This window comes from Mirounga angustirostris, unplaced genomic scaffold (genome assembly GCF_029215605.1).
Source record: "Mirounga angustirostris isolate CCGP_5_RB_7025 unplaced genomic scaffold, mMirAng1.0.hap1 SCAF_10, whole genome shotgun sequence".
NCBI classification, from domain to species: Eukaryota; Metazoa; Chordata; class Mammalia; order Carnivora; family Phocidae; genus Mirounga; species Mirounga angustirostris.
This window is the reverse complement of record NW_026991718.1, coordinates 57202047-57223018: the sequence shown is the minus strand read 5'-3', so window position 1 is coordinate 57223018 and position 20972 is coordinate 57202047. Positions and strand designations below refer to the sequence as shown.

Below are 20972 nucleotides of genomic sequence, written 5' to 3'. Positions count from 1 at the left end.
ATCCTCCCACCCCCCTCCCCTCTAGAACCCCGTTTGTTTTTCAGAGTCCACCATCTCTCATGGTTCGTCTACCCCTCCGATTTCCCCCGCTTCACTCTTCCCCTCCCGCTACCCTCTTCTTCTTTTTTTTTTTCTTAACATATATTGCATTATTTGTTTCAGAGGTACAGATCTGAGATTCAACAGTCTTGCACAATTCACAGCGCTTACCAGAGCACATACCCTCCCCAGTGTCTATCACCCAGTCACCCCACCCCTCCCACCCCACCCCCCACTCCAACAACACTCAGTTTGATTCCAGTGATTAAGAATTCCTCATATCAGTGAGATCATATGATACACGTCCTTCTCTTTTTGACTTATTTCACTCAACATAATACCCTCCAGTTCCATCCACGTCGTTGCAAATGGCAAGATCTCATTCCTTTTGATGGCTGCATAATATTCCATTGTATATATATACCACCTCTTCTTTATCCATTCATCTGTCGATGGACATCTTGGCTCTTTCCACAGTTTGCCTATTGTGGACATTGCTGCTATAAACATCAGGATGCATGTACCCCTTCGGATCCCTACTTTTGTATCTTTGGGGTAAATACCCAGTAGTGCAATTGCTGGATCATATGGTAGCTCTAATTTCAACTTTTTGAGGAACCTCCATACAGTTTTCCAGAGTGGCTGCACCAGCTTGCATTCCCACCAACAGTGGAGGAGGGTTCCCCTTTCTCCGCATCCCCGCCAACATCTGTCGTTTCCTGACTTGTTAATTTTAGCCATTCTGACTGGTGTGAGGTGGTATCTCATTGAGGTTTTGATTTGGATTTCCCTGATGCTGAGCGATATTGAGCACTTTTTCATGTGTCTGTTGGCCATTTGGATGTCTTCTTTGGAAAAATGTCTGTTCATGTCTTCTGCCCATTTCTTGATTGGATTCTTTGTTCTTTGGGTGTTGAGTTTGATGAGTTCTTTATAGATTTTGGATACTAGCCCTTTATCTGATATGTCATTTGCAAATATCTTCTCCCATTCTGTCGGTTGTCTTTTGGTTTTGTTGACTGTTTCCTTTGCTGTGCAAAAGCTTTTTATCTTGATGAAGTCCCAATAGTTCATTTTTGCCCTTGCTTCCCTTGCCTTTGGCGATGTTTCTAGGAAGAAGTTCCTTCGGCTGAGGTCAAAGAGGTTGCTGCCTGTGTTCTCCTTTAGGATTTTGATTTTGCTTTGACACTACCTTAATGAGTCTATCAGTCATCTGTGCTGTGAAATAATACAGTATTAGATTTGGCTCAGCTGGGTGACTGATTATTTTATGGTCTTATCTGAGTCACTTATGTGGCCAGTTTGACTCATTAGGCAGTCTGACTAGAGCTGAGAAGCCTAAGATGGACTCCAACACATGTCTGAGAGTTAGTCCGGGTTGGCCTATGGGGCCTCAACTGGAAAAGCTCTACTCCATGTGGCCTGACATTTTCCAATAGGTTAGAAATGGCTTCTTCATACATTGATCTCAGGGCAGCATTCCAATGGGGAGACTAAAAGATGAAAAGCTTCCTGGGGCTAAGATTAGATGTCACATAATATCACTTCTGCTTCATTCTATTGATCAAAATGAGTCACTAGGCCAACCGAGACTCAAGGTGTGTTGGGAGGAAAAGACTCCACCTCTTAATGGGAGGAGTGACAAAGTCACATTGCAAAGGAGTGGAGCACAGGGATGGAAGGAATGGTGGCCATCTATGCACTCTATCACAACAGAACTTGTTTTGAAATGCCTCCTTTAGTGTTCTAAAAGTAAATTTATAAGTTGATCATTTGCCATCCAAAACATGATTCCTAAAGAAATAATGAGGAACATCTAATATATACCTATACAGCATTCTATAGCTTTTAAATTCATTCATAAATATCTTATTTGATAATTCATTCCACAAATTTCTTTTCAGTGACAAACACTGTGATATGCTCTGGGGATACAAGATAGATAAAAGCTTCTTGCTCTCAAAAAGTTTACCATCTATGTAGGGAAAATAAATATTTAATATGTAATAACAAGGAATAATAACTTGAGATTAATGATATATCAAGGCAATATAGGAAATCATTAATTAAAATCCTCATCATCACTCATACTCTGTGCCAACAGTGAATGAGATGATCTTTATGCTAACTCTGTAAGAGGCAAGACAGGTTATCTGTTGTTACTCTCATTTTTAGATGAGGAAACTAAGTCTCATAGAGCTAACCAAGCTTTTCAGGTTCTAAGTGGCAGAACTCAAAAGAAAAAACAGGTTATTTTCCAAAATCTGTTTTTTCCCAATATACTCTTCTGCCTCCTCAGAAACAAACATGAGTACTTGAAACAGAAAAAATACCAATAAATTAAAACAAACAAAAACCTTATATGATGGTACATATTTTGTATGGATTCTTCTCAAAGGACTTCAGTGTTTACAGCTTTAGGGATTGATCATGTAATATGTAAGATACCTAATCTAGTACACCTACCTATCCAACAAGCAATTCTGTTTACTTCCTAAATCTCTTTGGATCCTAGATGTTATCATTTGGGTGCACTAGGATGAGAAAAATCCATTTAAAAAATAATACCTGAAGGGGTTCTTTCATATGACTATCTAAAGACAACAAAAGGGATTAGATGAGAATGACTAAACTGAATTACCACTCTAGAATGAACTATACTATATCCAGTTTACTAAGGAATGAACTTAATCAGGAATATATACATCTTGGCCCCAAATTCTTTTTGGAATAAGAAAGGATGTAAGTGATTAATAAATATATGGACACATGTAATATATACCAATATACATACATATATATATGTGCACACAAAAATTTCAAATAATTACCAGTGTGACTTTAGCATTATTTTATTCCTTCTCACTAGGAAACTGGTAAAACCCTCAAGTTAACATGGCTTAAAGAAAGTTTTGGTGTATCTGGTCCTTATTTTTCTTTCATTGTCCTGGTAGTCCATTTGGGGCTTTATCTGGTCTCCATCCCATGCTGGTCTGTGTTAGAAAGATATCAAACAGTTTAGTCTCTGAATCTATCTGTGATGCTCCAAATCCAGACAGTAGTCTTCAATAAGTTTACTTCTATTACTTCAAAAATCTCAGTTTTTGTTACCATATAGATCCATGCAAAACGAGGACTTCAGTAGGTTTGCAAACATCTAATGTTTTCTTTGTTAAACTCTGGTTGAAAGTCACTGATAATTGAGAATGGCCTGTCTCTCTCAGCACTGTTCTGTGCTCCAAATTCTCATTTTCCTGGTGTGCTGCCCAGCAGTGGTGGGAGGGGTAATATAGACCAGAATTTTCTAATTCAATGCTTTGAATAGCTTACAGCTGTGAAGCATGACATGGAGCTTTTAAGGCCTGGGGCACGCAGTTGGGACCCCCAGGGCTGGTTGCCTCCAGCTGCAGCAGCCTTTATCAGAGGGTGGCCCAAGAGGAGCAGAGTCTCTACAGGTGGAGTGGATGATGAAAAACATAAAGTAGTTCCACAGGCCACTTATCCAAGGTGAAGAGCTGTATGCTCAGGAGCTGGCTGCTGAAGTAGATGTCCAGATGGTAGATTACTTCCTTGGCTGTGTTTAGCACATCACAGCCAGCATGGAGCTCCTGGATGGTGCAACTTTGGTGGCTCTGAAACTCTGACTTCACAGACATCAGATACTTTTGATTGTTTGCAGCTGATATGCCCTTTTAATGGCACCAAAACTAATTTTGGCCTTACTGATCCAACAATGTATGTGTTTTACAAATTAAAGCTTCATCATTATTTAAAAATAATTTGCTAGATAAAAGTTCAGCTGAATTAAAAATCCACTTGCCTTATCACATCAAATTTCATCATTGTGTTTATTAATAAAAAGAGCTGTTAGATTCCTTGAATATAATTTAAACCATTACATATTTTTAATGGTTTCTAAAGAAATGGTTTTAAATTTTTTAAAAAATCTATTTGTACAACATTTCTCATGATTGGTGACTGTGTTCCTTCCCTCTGGTTGCTGAAACAAATGACCACAAACTGGGTGGTTTATAACAATATATATTTATTCTCTTATAGTTCTGGAAGCCTGAAATCTGAAATGGGTTTCTCTGGGATGAAATCAAGGTGTCAGCAAGGGTCACACTACATCTGGAGGCTCTAGGGGAAAATAATTTCCTTGTCTTTTCCAGCTTCTGTGGGCTGTCTTCGTTGCTTAGCTCATGGCCTTGAATCACATTGTCTTTTCTCCGCCTGCCTCTATCATCAAATCACTTTTTTCTTCTGTCTTCAGATCTCTGCCTATGTTTTATTATTTTTTATTTTACTTAATTTTTTATGTAATCTCTACCTCCAACCTGGGGCTCGAACTCACGACCCCAAGATCAAGAGCCACATGCTCTACTGACAGAGTTGGCCAGGGGCCCCCTTCTCCCTACATTTTATAAGGACACTGGTGATTACATTTAAGGCCCAACCAAATAATCCAGGGTAATCTCTCCATCTGAAAATCTTTAATTCAGTCACACTTTTTAAGTCCTTGTTACCATACAGGGTGACATTCACAGATCCCAGGGGTTGAGAACTGGTTATCTTTGAGGACCATTATTCATCCTACCACAGTGCCTATCAAGACTTTGAAGAGATTATAATTTGAAAGTCTTGATCAGAAACTATGTGTACTTTTTCAAGCATAAAACCTGACTCTAAAGGTTATGTCCATGCAGGCAAGTTCAAATTTCTCATTCAAAAATTTGAAAAGATTTTATCTCAGAGTTTTATACAAGTTCATTATCTAATAATTCCCCTATTACTTTCCATTTATTTTTTATTTTCATGCTTTTATTATTTAAAAAGCAATTAACTTATCACCAAGTCCAATATGATGCCCACAAATTCCCTCTAGGTTATCTCAGGATGCCATACAAATATCATTTTCTCTCTGTGTTGTGATGGGGAAAAGGTTGGGAAATATAGCTCTACAAAGTTTAGGAAATTGATACAAAAGAGAAAACAAGGCCAGGATTTTAAGTGAGCAAAGTCTATATCTGTTATAACAAGAAGTTATAAAACACATACTGCCTAAAATCCAGGAACCAAAAAAAAAAAAAAAATGGCACTATAAACATTTAGAAATAACTATCAGGTATATAGAACTGTCAGAAGAAAAATGGTTGCCTCTGGCATGCAAAGATAGGGTAAAGAGAGGTAGGGCAGAAGAGTACTGCTATTCATTATGAGCATTTTGGTACTGGTCAGAATTTTTTTAAAGATGTGTATCCTTATTGGAATTTTTTTTAAAAGTTCAATTAAAAATGGTACCAGAACTTAACATTAATATACCACATTTTTTCTGTGGTCTTTTCTCTAAATGACATTCCTCTTCCTTTCCACTCTAGAGAGGGAAAAACACTGTTACTTTTTATTCCCTAATCATATTACCCATTTAATGACATATAATTACCCAATTATTTAGGTCTCATCCAAAGAACAGTCCTGAGGATCTTCTTTTTAATACTTAGAGTGGTGGGTGTGAAATGCTCAAAATAAATTCCCCGAGACTAAGTTAGGGAACAGAAGTTCTTTATCCTTTCCTTCCCAGTGGTGGCACTGGCAGAAAATTTAATAAGCTAGGCCAGAGGCAGAGATGTTTGGAAAACCATCAAAAGACATTTGATGGAATGCACAACAGGGAATCTTTAATATGGTTGAAAGAGGAAGAAAAAATAGGATTAAACTGAATACTTTTCTATTTCACAGCTCTTCTCTATGAGGATTTCAAAGTCAATAAGTAGCCTCATCATCCATACATATATCACCACAGAAAAGCAGAATGTTTATCTTATGAATTTAGAAGCGATGTATTATTTTTTAGTGAGTCTTTTATATTCCTGAATTATGATTACATAATGATCTATGTTTATTAAAAACCCTGAGAGAATATAGGTTTTTTTCTTTTATGGCTACCTACTCATAAAGGAAATGACTCCTCTGCCTCTATCATCAGGGGGGGATGTGGAGATGCAGTTTGGCACATGAGTGAGATACAACAATTTCATGGGCATCACCGCTTCTCACCAACACTCTCCTCTGGGCAACATGCAGAACAGGAGAAGCAGGAGACAACATAGTAAGGACTGGCCCTCTATGCAACTTTCAAAGGAGAATCTAGAGGGGAATTATTGATAAATGAGAACAAAATAATGCATGTTGCAGTTAAACTGCATTCTTCTGAGCCTGATGACTTTTAAAACTACTTAGAAGATTTATCAACTCTTAATTATCTGTAATGTGAGATAACACTTTTTTAAAGCATCTTAGTTATTTGAAATAATTGCTACTGTTGTGATATAAAAGTTAAATAACCTGCAAATGTAATTTAAAAATCATACTATGAATAAATAGAAGGATATGTCATAATTTAAATTCACAACTTGTTTCAACAAACTTCCTGATTCATTAACAACAGGGTGTTGGCAATAGGAAAGAATGAAGTCTTTCTCTTCCTCAAGTAATTGGAAACACCATTCATTTTTTTAGACTACTCATTCATTATTAGTAGTTTGTCTCCCAGATATTATTTGATATCTTTTTCCAGTTAACCCTGTTTGGTTATCTTTTGACTAAAAAATGTCCTATTGTTAGATCTAGGCAGTAACTGGCAATTTCTAACAGTGGCCTCTTTTTCCTTTTTCATGTGGGTGGCCTAGGATTTAGATAAATACAGATGGGAGCCAATATTGAATGTGTGCAACAGTCTAGTGTATAATTGCTGCCTGGTTTCTTGGCTAAACACTCGGGGCAGGACATAGAAATTTTTATGTCTCTGACATGTTCTCCAAAATTGCCTTGCTTTATTTTCTTGTGTGTAGGGGATGGAAGTAAGATAGACAAAAAAAAAAAAAGACCACACACATTTCTGGTCTGTACACTTATTTCATACTTTAGCAATTTCTAAACCACCTCTTATTGGATAATGCTCATGTTGGGAGTTAGCAAAACTTACTGTAAAGTCATCAGGACATTGCATTTGCTGCTATTATTCTTACACTTTGGCCTAAGTGCACATTCTAGGTAGAAATAACTAAAACTTAAAAATTCTTTACCTCTAAATAGAAATTAAATTTTAGAAAACTATTTTTTTTAAGATTTTATTTATTTATTTATTTGAGAGAGAGAGCACAAGAGAAACATGAGCAGGGGTGGGGTTAGGGGTAGAGGGAGAGGGAGAGGAAGAGGTAGAAGCAGACTCCCTGCTGAGCAGGGAGCCCGATGCAGGGCTTGATCCTGGGACTCCAGGATCATGACCGGAGCCAAAGGCAAACGCTTAACTGACTGAGCCACCCAGATGCCCCTTAAATTTTAAAATCTTATTTATTGGTGGCACTAAACTGGTCGGTCATTCAGTATATACTTTCTGAACGCTTGCTATGTACCAGGCACTGTGCCAAGCACTAAATCTAAAAAGCCATCTCATTCCAAATTACCCCTGCATACACACTCCTTCCCAGGACCCCATCTTCATCCTCCTTTAGAATGCCCCAAGTTTCTACAAAGGTTTGTTTAATCTGTAAATCTATCTATCCATGTTACAGATTTCTAATGATAGATATATCAACATCATGCACCTTGAAGGGAAATTCCACAGTAGTGTATCATGAAAAAAAAGGATTAAATACGCATACACACACACATACACCAGTGGTCCACTGCCACGATCTCCCTTTCCTATCCCCACGTTATCTGCCAAGTGAGGTTATTTCTAGTGGCTCTAGAGGAAGTGGGAGGCTCTTTTACAAAATGTTTGGGAGCTCGAAACATAAGTTTTATTTTTTTAAAGATTTTATTTATTTATTTATGAGAGAGAGAGAGCAAGAGAGGCAGAGGGAGAAGCAGGCTCCCCAAGGAGCAGGGAGCCCGATGAGGGACCCGATCCCAGGACCCCGGGATCATGACCTGAGCCGAAGGCAGATGCTTAACCATCTGAGCCACCCAGGTGCCCCGAAACTTAAGTTTAAATCACTGTATAAGGAAATTCCATTTTACAGGGCACTATTTGAAAATAATACTTGGAAATATAGCTTCTAGAGTGCTACTTCTCTAAGAGCCAGTCTCTGGGTGATTATGGACTTAATTGTTGAAGACAGGTAGTTCCTTTTTGGAGATTTCTTGAGGCAGCAAATGTACAACGTCCTTTGGTACTATATCTCAATATTTAATCACTCATAAATCAAGATGTCATTCTTAGGTATTACCAAATGCTCTTGCTGCAATTAAAACTCACTTCCTCTCTCTTAACCGTCTATAAAGGTAGAAAATAACAGATCATCCTACTTACAAAAAACCTTTTATAAATTACTCTTCATTGCCCTTTATCTTTTGCAGGCTAAGCAACCTAATGGGCCCAAATGTTTTGGTGGCATCTTATTTTGGTGTTAACACTGATTGATAAATACTATTTAGTGCTGCTATAATTTCTCTATATCACACAAAGGAGGCGGAGATTCTGATTCAGACTGTGTCTCCAAGTGCTGTTATTAAAATGTAGATATCTGGGTTTTAGACATTTCTTTGGTTTTATTTGGGGAAATTAGTTTTATAGCTGAGAGGTCAGTCTTTTCGGATTTCACGTAAGAAATGTATTACCAAGGACTGTTGCTCTCTAGCATGACAAATCACTGGCCTTTTCGGTGTTATTTATCTAGTAACATTTCCATATGAATATGTGGCACTAAATAAAGTTTGTTTAGAGATGAATCATTAAAAAATTCTCACTTTACCTTTGTTGATTAGTGTTGTCCAAAGCCTCAAAATCCTAGAATTACTTGGTTTATTGGAGGCCCCTAAGAGAGCGCTGCCATTCATCTGTCCTGACGCAGGCTGACTGAGTCATGAAGGGAAGTCTGAGATACGCCTTTGAGTCTTACAGGTGTTGGCAATACCAGGTGTGATTTAGCGGGCGCTGGGCTGGCCCTCTCGCCGATCCGGTTCCCACGCCACTGCCAATGTTCTTTTAACATCCTCCTTCCTTGTGGACATCAAGAATACTAAAGGTAAGCATCTCGAGGGGTAACATTAATTTCCACTTTGATCAGAAAAGTAAATGCCTAGGGCGCCTGGGTGGCTCAGTTGGTTAAGCGACTGCCTTCGGCTCAGGTCATGATCCTGGAGTCCCGGGATCGAGTCCCGCATCGGGCTCCCTGCTCGGCGGGGAGTCTGCTTCTCCCTCTGACCCTCCTCCCTCTCATGCTCTCTGTGTCTCATTCTCTCTCTCTCAAATAAATAAATAAAATCTTAAAAAAAAAAAAAAAGAAAGAAAGAAAAGTAAATGCCTATCACAGCAGAAATCTCTACAGAAATAGGTACTGGGGCATGGTGGTTCTAGTGGCGGAGCCTTGTGACGCCCTAAATCCCTCCTTCTGTTTGTGGGCCTCACACATCCCACTGCTTAGTCCTTGACGCACCTTCACCCTCCCTAGACCAGAAGTAGTGAGTAGAGTTTGTATCTACTGAGAAGGGCCTGGGCTCGCTCAGGTAGTTGCCCTGGGGCGTTCTGGCTCTACCGGCCGCTTAGGTATCTATCTTCAATGCCTGGTAAACCGGAACATTTTTATGGACTACAAAAATAACCACTCATGCTTCAGGTTCTCTCCCTTGCTGAAGTATCTGCAGAGGCTAGGAATTTTACTCGTCCCCGCCGCGACAGACGCGGCTCCCACAAGCTGATCCCAGGGTCCAGCTCGGCGCCCACCTCCGCGGGGCTCCCTCGGGCCGCAGACGCCCCGCCCCCTGCCACCTACGCGCGTCTCATTGGTCAGGCCCTGCGTCCGCCTCGGCTCCTGACTGGTAGTTGTTCCTGTCCGTATGAGCTGCGGGGACATTTCCGCATTGAGCGGGGCTGCTCCAAATGGAGGGGGAGGGGAGGTGTTTGGGAGGAAGTGGGGGCTCGGGGTGTCACAAGCCGGCAGCCAGGTGGGCGCAGGGGGTCAGCAGCTGGGCTGTGACCGCTGGCGAGGAGTTCAAGTTGTGCATGTGTGAGGGGAGAAGGGGAGAGAGAAAGGTGCCTCAGAGGTGACATTCTCTCAGCCTGCGAGCCTTCTTCCCGGGGCGCCATAAACGCCCCCAATTTCCCAGCTGCTAAAAGAAGCAGAAGGTGGGTCTAGGTGGCGGTTTGGAGAGGCGGGGACGGACGTCCCAAGACCCCTCAGGCGGGTGTGTTTCCCTCTGGGAGACGTGTAAAGCTCCTCTCCGCGACCCGCCGTGTGGCCTGGGAGGGCGAATTTGGGGTTCGGGGCCCTCCCGCACTCCTGTCATCGGGCTCAGGGCGGCATGCAGTTTCTCCCCTCGCGGATGGACCCTTAGTGTTTGCTGCGGGGGAGGGGCGATGTGGCCTTCGGCCCCTCCCGAGAACAAGCCGCGGCAGGATTTCGCCACTCGCTGCTGGAAGGGGGCGAGCTGGCCGCTCCGGCCCGCCGGCGAGCGCCTGGAATTCTTGCCCCCTCCTAGTTCCAGGGTGTTTATGGGCTGGTAAAAATGGTTGCGTTGCCTCTCTTTGCGGCCTCACCCGCCTCCCGGACCCTGGTTGGGCGCTGGCAGCTGTTGACCGGGGTTTCCCGGGGAACTGGCCGGAGGCTGGACGGCAGTGAGGGGGAGGGGATGGGGGGGCCGGGTGCGGCCGGCCAGCGTCTGCTACGGTCCAGCCCAGGAGGGCGTGGGGACCCGGGGGGCGGTGAAATAGCCGTCGTAGATCCTCCTCTTTCATTGATGAAATTTAAGTTCGTGTGATTTTACCTTTTCCGGGAGTCTCCAGTTGGCCCCGGTTTGTGTCAGGAGCGCAGTGTAGATAGGAGTTCCAAGCGGACTCACACTAAGTTCCTGTCTTTTTGGAAGTGGAGGAGGTTTTCCTGTTTGTTGGTTTTTTTGTTTTGTTTTTTGAGGCAGTTTTAATAGCTTTGAATAAATACTCCCTTAAGTGACTAAATATAGGAAGGGGAGAAAGAACACGTCGGTTGTTAAAGCAGGGGAGGAAGACAGAAGACCTGCCCTATAGCGTGGCTCCTCTAGAAATTAATATATATATACACACATCAGAGTATTTTAATAAATCCCTAAAATGTCGAGATACGTACAAGGTAAGACACCCCCCCCCCTTGTTTTTTCTCCTGGGTTGCTTCAGTCGGGAGGTGGGTGGTTTGGAAGTGGAAATGTTCATTTGAGACACTATTTGCGAAACCCTTTTCCTTAAATTGACATTTGAGCTGCTTTGAGCTGCTGGGTTGGCAATTTATACCCCTGTGTTCTGCCGGGTTTAGTTCTGCCGGGTTTAGTTCTGCCTCCCTGAAATCAGGTTAGTAGCACTCCGGCTCGCTAGGATAGTGGCTGTAAATGATGATAAAACAGGATTTTGCCTGCTGATTAACCCCTGTTCTCTTTTACTGGTGGAAGTCAAGGTAACCATGTGTGCGCGAACGGGAAGGGAAACTGGGAGGGCTGAGGGAAGGTAGGTGGGTTTTGCCAGGACTGTTGGGGAAGCTTTAGTGTTCTCTGCTTCTGCTCCGTTTGTGTGTACGTGGTTGGAGTCTCAGATTCAGTTATTGCGAAACCGGGAGTAGTCTGTAGAAGCTGGAGGTCATTTCAGCAAGAGAAATGACTTTGCTGCATTGCTGCTTATTTTTTCCTTCTTTGAAATCTGGAAAGATTATTAAGGTTTCTTTGAAACTTGAAAATTGCCCTCTAAATTTTACATGTCTATTAAAGAGTTAGCGAATGCCTCTGAACTGAGTTAAGCATTAAGATCGCTTGTATGTCTGTGTGTGTTGGTTGTACACACTGAAATTGGTCTGCCTTAAACCTGTCACTCACTAGTTTTTAGCATAGGATTTGCCTTCTTGTATGCAAGTAAACCCTTCTCTTGCAGACCCGAGTGTAAAAGCTTCAGCTGTCTTGATGAACACAGCTAGTGAAAGTTCACAACCACTTAATGTGTCTCTGAACAGAGGTACTTAAAAAAAAAAAAAGGTCAGTTATGGCCATTATTTGATCTTAGGAATAAAAATGCCCTAGTAAGTTTTATATCATTTTATTAACTCTTCTTTGAGTTTTGTATAATAGATTAAGAGTATTTGGCTGCCTGTCTTATTATGGAAACAGACGGGACACTTACGCCTGCCTCCTTTAGCACTACGCTCAGAAATGTCACTTGTCATTAGACTTTCAAATTCATGTTATAACTTGTATGTGGTGAGACTTTTTATATTCTGATTGAAAAAATGTCTTAGTCAAGAATGGAAAAGCGAGGTAACTTAATTTTCTGGTTTTGTAACAGCAACAAAATTAGCAGAAAGCTGCTTTTGGCAAGAATATGCTAGGGAAAAATGGACAATCACTTTAAGAATATTACACTTCAGGTGTTCCTTGTAGTTATGCATTAGAATAGCTTGCATAGGTGGTGTGTGTTGACTGATTTCACAGACTTTGCTGTTAATGACTGTCTTCAGGAGATTCAAAATCCACCGTGGCAATACCTAAGAGTTGCTATGTATATTCCTTTCCCTTGCCATCTGCTTTTTTTTAAAAAAAATAAGCTTTTTATCTTGGAATACTTTCAGATTTATAGAAAAGTTCCACATTTGTCAAAACTAAGACCTTATCATAGGTACATTACTATTAACTAAACTGAAGAGTTATTCACGCTACTGTTCCATGATTGAATCCAACATTGCATTTAGTTGCCATTCACTTTTACTTTAAATGGTAGTTTTCCTTTTAAATTAGCAGTTTTGCACAAAAAGGTGATACCCCTCTCCTCCAAATTTAACATGATTGTGTTCCTGTTTGTCATTGTTTACATTTTGTACTTCAGGTGTAAGCCCTCTGAATGTTTAATTAACTCTGCTGCTGTTACAAATGATAAACCTAATTGGCTAATTCAGCTGTCTCCACAGATCAGTTTTCAAGTGTAAGGTTTGGGATTTTTGTCTTAGAATTTTTTTTTGTACCAGATCAAATTGTTTAATCTTTGCTATATCACTTACTGATATTTCTACTCATTGACACTTAGCTCGTGCCATTGAAGAAAGATTGAACAAATATTAGGCCTCTGTTTTCACATGTCTCATTTAAGCTTCATAAAACCCCTAAGAGGTAGATTTTTACACCTTACAGCTGAGGAAATTTAAGTATCTTGTCCAAAGTTCACAGCTGGTAAGCATTGAAATTCATATATGTGTCTAAAACCCTTGTCGTTTCTATTACCTTTTGTTGCTTCTCACATTAAAACCTTATCCAGATGGTTTGTTTCTCCAGCAAGACTGTCAGTTCCCTGTGGGCAAAGATAGTGTTATATCTCTGGGGGAAATACAGTGTCTTGAAATGGTGGATGCTCCGAAAGAATTTGTCACGGATGACAAATGAGAAACTCAGCATTTTCCATGTTTTTTTAGTAGGTTAGCCTACATTTTTATTTTCAGTTGTAGTTTTTTTATAACACCACTTAGATTACATAAATGTTATAAAGATAGAAGCGTTTGGATTTAGGTTTGAGTCCTGCTAACAGGTGATCTTAGATAATAACTTTTCTGAACCTCAGTTTCTACTTATATAAATATTGGGTACTAATACTTTGCCACAGGGTTATTGAGAAGCTGAAATGAGGTGAATTATATGAATGTCCTAGTCACAGATGGCCAGTGAGTTTTGCTTTTCTTTCTTAAAATGATGGTGGCCATACAGATAGCATTGCCACCATAAATATAACCACATGTCAACAGCAGTAAACAGAAACAAGGCAGGTATGACAGTTCTTTATTTTCCTATTCTAAGTTTAGTGTTTAGTCCCCCAGCACTTGGGAGTTGATATATTAAAAAAAAAAAAAAATGCAGGGGTAGGAGGGGGGAAGCTTGAATGGTGATATGAATACATAATTGGTGACAGTTTTCCTTTCAGTCCAGTCAACAAAACAATTTTTGAGTGCTTACAATGTGCAGTACACTGTATTGAGATTTCATGGGCATCTCTTATAGTGGGCACTTGAAATTCAGAACATCTAGGTATTATACCTGTGTATTGTGTGCACGTGTTTTTGATTGCCTGGATCAAGATTTGGGGTTGCTATACTTGGCTTGAATCTCTTCTCCCACAGTTAGGCAATGTGCTTTGTAGGAAAACTGGGCATCTCCATTCTCAAGCACTGGGACCAGTAAGTCATTCCGTAGAAATGTTCAATTAATAAAAATGCTTAGTGTTGATAGGAGCACTCTCAGTATATATTCCTTGGCCAAACGAAGGTTTAACTTTCTTGGGGCATGTCCCGAGTCTGTGTTCCTCAGGCACTTAAATATCTTTCTTACAGGAAGACTCTTCTTTCCTGGATCTAGGATATAATTGCCTAGCTGTTGTATTCTGCCCTCAGGTCACCTTCTGGCTGCACCTGTGAAATTACTTTCCATTTGCTAGTTTTCTCCACTCCAGGGGTTGTTGCAGGGCCCCCAATTATTCTAAAAAAATGTGAGTACTAGCTGAGTGAGAAGGGACTCCCTGTCACAGTTGGAGGTACTAGGGGTCTTCAGCTGATAATGGGTGCCGTTTGGGATTTTGCTTTTTAAAAGTTTTGAGAGCTATGGGATAATCTCTCTACACATGATTTGAAATTTATAAATGGTGCAGGAAATATTGTCATCTAGCCAGCTAGGATCATGTTATGTGCTTATACTGTGATAGTAGAGGGACTTTTTTTAAACTGCTTTTACTAGGCCATTATCTATTTAAATTATATAAAAATGTCCCTTAATATTCTTAAGTTGAGGTACTTTTTTATATTTCAGGGGAAGCCATTTGAGTATCTCTGTGTCACTTAAAAAATATTTGAGGCCCATCGACTTTCCCATTTGTTGGAATTCTCTTTTTATGACCTTTTTTTTTTGGTGATTCCTGCTTGGTAGATGGCAGCTAGCCAAGGAGGATTAGCTGAGCTAATTTTAACTGGAGGGGTCTCAGATGAATATAGGGATGAGATGCATTCTGGGGCCTGCTTGTGGAGGTTGGGCCTTGGCCTGCTTCTTCTCAAATCCTCAAACTAAATTTAGCTTTTTGCTGATTATTTAGATGACTACGATGCTTTTAGCCCAGGGGGATTGTGACATGGTTTTCAGACAGTAGTAGAGGGGGCAAAGCAATGATTAAGGGACACTCCTCATTTTTTAAAGATATGGCTTAGAATTTATTATATTGATAGAGGGAGGGGGACTTAATTAAATTAGAATCACAGTTATAAATGGAAAATTAAAAGAAATAGAAAAGAATAGTTGAGCTGATGAAAACTTTGTTTTCCACCATGGACTTGGTAATCTCTATGGTTAAATTGCCTTTGTTCTTGATAACTGGGTGTTTCTTCTAGTAAGATGGGTGATTTTCATTTGTGAAAGCCTACTGAGAAAAGAAATTGATAGGGAACATTAGAGAAATAAGAAATCTTAACTGGTATACTTCTTGGAAGTGCCATTTTAATATTCTGAAGATAAATTGAAAACTTTACAAGGAAATTACTCTAAAATGTTAAGTTTGAACAATAGGTGTTTTCTTGTGATACTGCTACACAGAGACCTTTCTCTGTGTATGTGTTATTTTTTTCATAGAAAATTGTAATTATAAATTGTAGTAACTTTAAAATAATGGGATACTTAATTTGTGTAAGGAACATTAGTTGGCCTAATAACGAAAATGTCCTAGGTAAAAGAATAATGTACTGTGTTTTCTATTTTCCACCAAATTCTATTTGGTATTTTTATGTGTAAGTGCGGATACTAGGAGTTCTCCTGAAAGTCAGATATATCCATTATTGAAAAGTTAATATTTGAAAGTCAAACTAGCTCTGATTATCTGTAAAAAAAAAAAAATGAATAAGAGTTGACTGTACTAAGTTTCCATAATGGGATTTCTCTTGATATCTAGAATTTATGCCAGTGGAGAAAATCCCAGCATTATTAGAATAAAATTTGGGGGAGATCCTCTGAAGGTTTGGGATTTAGTGAATGAGGAAGTATGATTCACTTTACCACCATTTTGATTGCTTGGAATCTCTTTAGAAGCTTGACTTTTTCTAAAGACTTGTGTCCTTTTGACACAGCTTATGTTTTCTTTTTTTTATCTTTTTTTTTTTTTAAGATTTTATTTATTTATTTGAGAGAGAGAGAATGAGAGACAGCATGAGAGGGAAGAGGGTCAGAGGGAGAAGCAGACTCCCCGCCGAGCAGGGAGCCTGATGCCGGACTCGATCCCGGGACTCCAGGATCATGACCTGAGCCGAAGGCAGTCGCCCAACCAACTGAGCCACCCAGGCGCCCCTTTCTTTTCTAAACTATCATATTTTGAACTTGGTATAATAGTGTTTGTATTGTGGACAATACAATAAAATACAATACAATTTGATAGATTGTTCCAGGCACAATGACAATTAATTGAAGCCATATGTCTTAGGCTTCTAAAATTCTTCTACCAGGCATGCATTTTTCTATTAATAACTTTTAAATTCGTGAAAGTTGGCTTGCCAAGCTATCAAAAGAAAATTAAACTTTATGTATATGATAGGGCTTAAGTGTGAGAAAGAGGATAATACTCCATTTGAAAGCTGTTTCCCAGTTATTGGTGTTGCAGACGTCTCCTTTAGTTCGTTGCAAAGTAATTGTTTAGGGCTCAATTTCTGCCTCTGCCAAGAGTCCCATTGTTTATTTTTCTCAGTTATTGCCAAAAGAAATCAATTGTGCCCCCAAACCATGTTGACAATTAAGGATTGTTTTTGAGAACCAAGGAGAAATTGGCTATGTTGTCTTAGTTAACTTACATAAACAACAAAATGTTTTGTTTTCCAAAACATTTCAAGATACTTGTTAATTTTTCCTATGCAAATCGAGAGAGTTCCCTGTTTCTCTGTGATTTCACTTGTATCTTTAAAAAAAGAATTATTCAGTGTATTCATGTATATGAAATAGTCATATTATGCTTAGTCCGCTGTTTAATAGTCACCAAAGTGTAAAAAATACTACTCTAGGGGATATTCCCTTTAACAATAACTCCATTGCTCCTTGGCCACAAAGGCCTGCAGACAAGTTGTTTGGAGTTTGCTTTCCTCTGGTTGTTGCCCTGGCAAAGGCTGATGTGATGTTTAAGCCCTGCCTAGAATTTTAAAAGTTCGAAAGAGTGCAGGAAAATGGAATAACACAGTTCTATGCACTGTTTTAGGTTCACTTATGCCAGTGATAGAATGCTTAGCCTTGGTAACAAAATATTTAGAGCGTGCATAAAAACTTTCTTCGATTTTTTTCACTGCCCAGAAAACAAACAGTATAGAGGGAAAAGGTGACGAGCATAAAAGGATGCTTATTCTGGTATGTAGTTTTAATCTCACCTAATAACATCACATGTAGACATAGTTGGGTTTTTGCATGTTTTCATTCAGGCATACTCCTGGAGGTGACAAACCATGTAAAAAAAGCACTGTAACCAAGAAAGGGGAGACCTTCCGTCAGGAAGAGGAGGGAGAAGCAGGGCGCCAGGGTTTGGATTCCAGCCTGGCACTGCTACAGCGTCCTTAAGCAAGTCAGCATCTCTGGGGCCCTGTTCCGTCTCAAAGATAAGAGAATGGGACTCACTGACCTTAAAGCTTTTCCAAGCTTAGAATTCTAGTTTTATCTAAATGTACATATATCAAATTACAGGGCAAGCCTGCCAAATAATTTTTTGTGCTTGATGATGATGAGTTTGTTGTATCTCTTTTTCTTCCTCTCAACAAATGAGTGTTCTAGGCCCCTTGGCATGCCTTCTTATATCTGTTAAACTTTAATGCAAGGTAGTACTATTTAACCAGTTGACACATCTCTTCTGAAAAGTTTTCCAGAAGTGATACTTTCTTTTTTTCCCTTAAGATTTTAAGAGCTACTCTGTTGTATGAGAGCAGAATTAATCTTTATTAATGAGAAATGTGGTTTATGTGTAAATTCTAACAGTTAAAAACAGTTTTTAAGTTAATTTAGAGGTCATTTTGTCTAGATTGGCTATCAGTTTGAAATTTGTTTGACAACATACCTGATAATTGACTGATAAATCAGCCTCTTCTTAAGAAGCCTTGGGGACTTCCAAGGGCTCAAGACACAGTCCATATTTTGCTAGCCCTGCTTCCCCATGACCATAATTCCTGGCTCTTAAATACTTTCTCTTTGGCCTTATCAGACCCTACCTTCACTAGACTGGACTCTACCCACTTAATGCATTTCCACCACATAGCAGTATCATAATAGGCTCTTATTTATTTAATAAACATTACTTGAATATTTGCTATGTTTCAAGCTCTGTGTTAGGCGGTGGGAATATAACCTGGGCAAAATAGACATAATGTATTTGTACAGAGATTATAACTTGGGAAAAAGACATTTAATAAACTTTAAAAAGCATGATGTTATAAAGGAGAGATAGAAGAATCACGTGAGCAACCATGCTTAGTTTTTGAAAGAGATCCAGGAGGATATTACATTTAAACTGAATTCTGATGAATGATATATATTAGTGGCTGCTCAAGCCACTAATATAAAAATATAAGTCTCAATCTCTTATTTACATATTATCAGGTGTCTGCACTGTGTCAGATGCTGAGGTAGGTGTTGGAAAAAAATTATTCATGGCTAGCGCCTTTGAAGTGTTGCATACAGACATCTAAGCAAAGAGTTAAATTTTAGGGGCTGTTTGATATAATATAGAGGCAGGAGTGATTAAAACCCTCACATTCAAGGAACTGTGATAGAAAGGAAGGCCTCGTTGCATGTTCAGAAGCTACCACCTAGAACATAGAACATGACCCCCAAAATAGCAGAAGCTACTCAAAATCGCAGAGTTTCAGGCTTTGGAGGCTGAGGTATTAGGTAGGTTTCCAGGAGCCTGGGATGATTTCTCATGATTTTGGAATTCATGCTGGGCCACTAATTTCTAATTTTTTTCCTCTTCATTTCTGCCTACCCTGCTCTAAATATGTTGAATGACACTTGAGATGTGTGTTTTGGAACAATCTTATAATAACTAGGATGCTTTTAATTTCACGGAACAGAAAAGTACAGACAGTGTTGGCTTAAAAACTGAAGGACTTACATCACATGAATCTTGAAGTGGGATGTTCCAGAGTTGGCTAATTGAGTATAAAGACTGCATCAGTCTTTCCTTCCTTCTCTGCTTTCTTAAGCCCATTTTTCTCATTCTTAGGTTAACTTCCCTTAAGCTCCCTAATGGCAGAAGAAACTGGAGGTGAGGGATGGGCACATATGTCCAGGGGCGGAAAAGATACTCTTTTTTTCCATGTGTCTCTTTTTTCAGTGAGGAGCACCTTTCTCCTAAGTCCTTTGGCAAACTATGCCCTCGTGGCTCACTGGCCAGAATCGTATTATGTTCCATGCTTAAACCAATCTCTGGGAAGGCTTTAGACCAATCTGGGCCTGGTGCCATCTCTGCCTTGGGGCAGACAATAGGTGACAGAATAGCATTGTGTAGGGAGATGAACGATGTGCATGACTCCTACAAATGTATTAAGTGGAGTATAATCTATATCAGAGCTACTCAAAGCAATACAGGTAGCATTCACTTATTAGAAATGCATATTCCCCCCACACCAGACCTACCTCCAGAGTCAGAATTCTGGGAGCTTGCCCAGGAATCTATGTTTTAAGAAACCAAACCCTCCAGGTGATTTGTATGCACATTGAAGTTTTAGAAGCACTATTGAGATACCACAAATGAACTAAGAAATTACAACCTTTAGGCATTCTTCTCTAGCACTTTCAGTAACTTTGGCTACTCAAAAAGTTATTTCAACTTGGTTTTTAAGACAGGTCTGGCTAAGGAATTTGTATTTGTTTCTCATCAAATGCAAATCCCATCAATGAAGAAAAGAAGTGATGTGACTGGGGTTGCAGTTTAGGGAGACCAATCCATTCTGCTTGGTACCACAGGTTAGAGTGACATATGGGCAGACTGGTTAGAAAGCTGTTGTCATCATGACCAGGAGAGTGAAAATGAGAGGGAAGTTAAAGTAGCAGCAGTGGGAATGAAAAGCAATGAGTGGAGTTGTGGCAATTGAAGTATATAGTATTGGATTGATGTTATATGAGGGGAAAGAAGGGAAGAGTCCAACTGTGCTGAGGTTTATAGGTCATCTAGCACTGACTAGGAGAATGTTCATATCATGGGGAGCAGGGAGGGAGGTGTATTTGGTTTAGATGATTTGGACATGTTGAGTTTGAGGTACCCAACCTGAGTATACAGATAGAAAAAGTCTAGAAGGCTGTAGGGAATGTGAGTCTGGAGCTCCGAAGAAAAGATAAGGATGTGAGGCACATATTTGGGAGTTACCAGTAATGAGACTGGTAAGGTCATAATTGAGGGCAAGAGCGGTCTGGGGATAGAATCTTAGGAAACTCAGGAAGTAGAGAAGAAAGAGCCAGTTACAGAAATTGAGGCCCGGTCACAGAGGTAGAAAAAGAATGTAGAGTAATATTGGGTAATGGAATCCAAAGAAGAAAAGCTTTTCTAGGAGGAATATTCACAAATAACTGAGTTTAAGGACTGCAGTGACAACCCAAAAGAGGATAGTTAGCTTTAATTGGTCATAAATCTAGTCAGTATATGTCCTCAACTTTATCCATGGATATTTCCAGTTACCAGTACATTCTTAGAGTTTTAAACTTACAGTAGTCCCCCCCCTTATCTGCCGTTTACTTCCCTCAACTGAAGTCTAGAAGCAGATGATCCTCCTCCTGACATACTGTCAGAAGGTCAATACAGGCATACCCAAGAGATATTTCAGGTTTAGTTCTGGACCACAGCGGTAAAGCAAATATTGCAATAAAGTAAGAGTCAAATGAGTTTTTTTGGTTTCCTGGTACATTTGAATGTTATGTTTATACCGTACTGTAATCTA

At 39.8% G+C, this 20972-nt stretch overlaps 1 protein-coding gene across 1 annotated transcript in view; it reads left to right on the top strand.

The window, feature by feature from the left end:
• Window positions 1-10748: 10748 nt before the first annotated feature.
• Window positions 10749-20972, top strand: part of UGP2 (UDP-glucose pyrophosphorylase 2) — a 69156-nt gene continuing 58932 nt past the window's right edge. Inside the window, exon 1 of the mRNA XM_045884905.3 lies at window positions 10749-11150. Coding sequence (XP_045740861.1) covers window positions 11132-11150 — 19 coding nt within the window. The 5' untranslated portion in view covers window positions 10749-11131. The remainder of the gene's footprint in view (window positions 11151-20972) is intronic.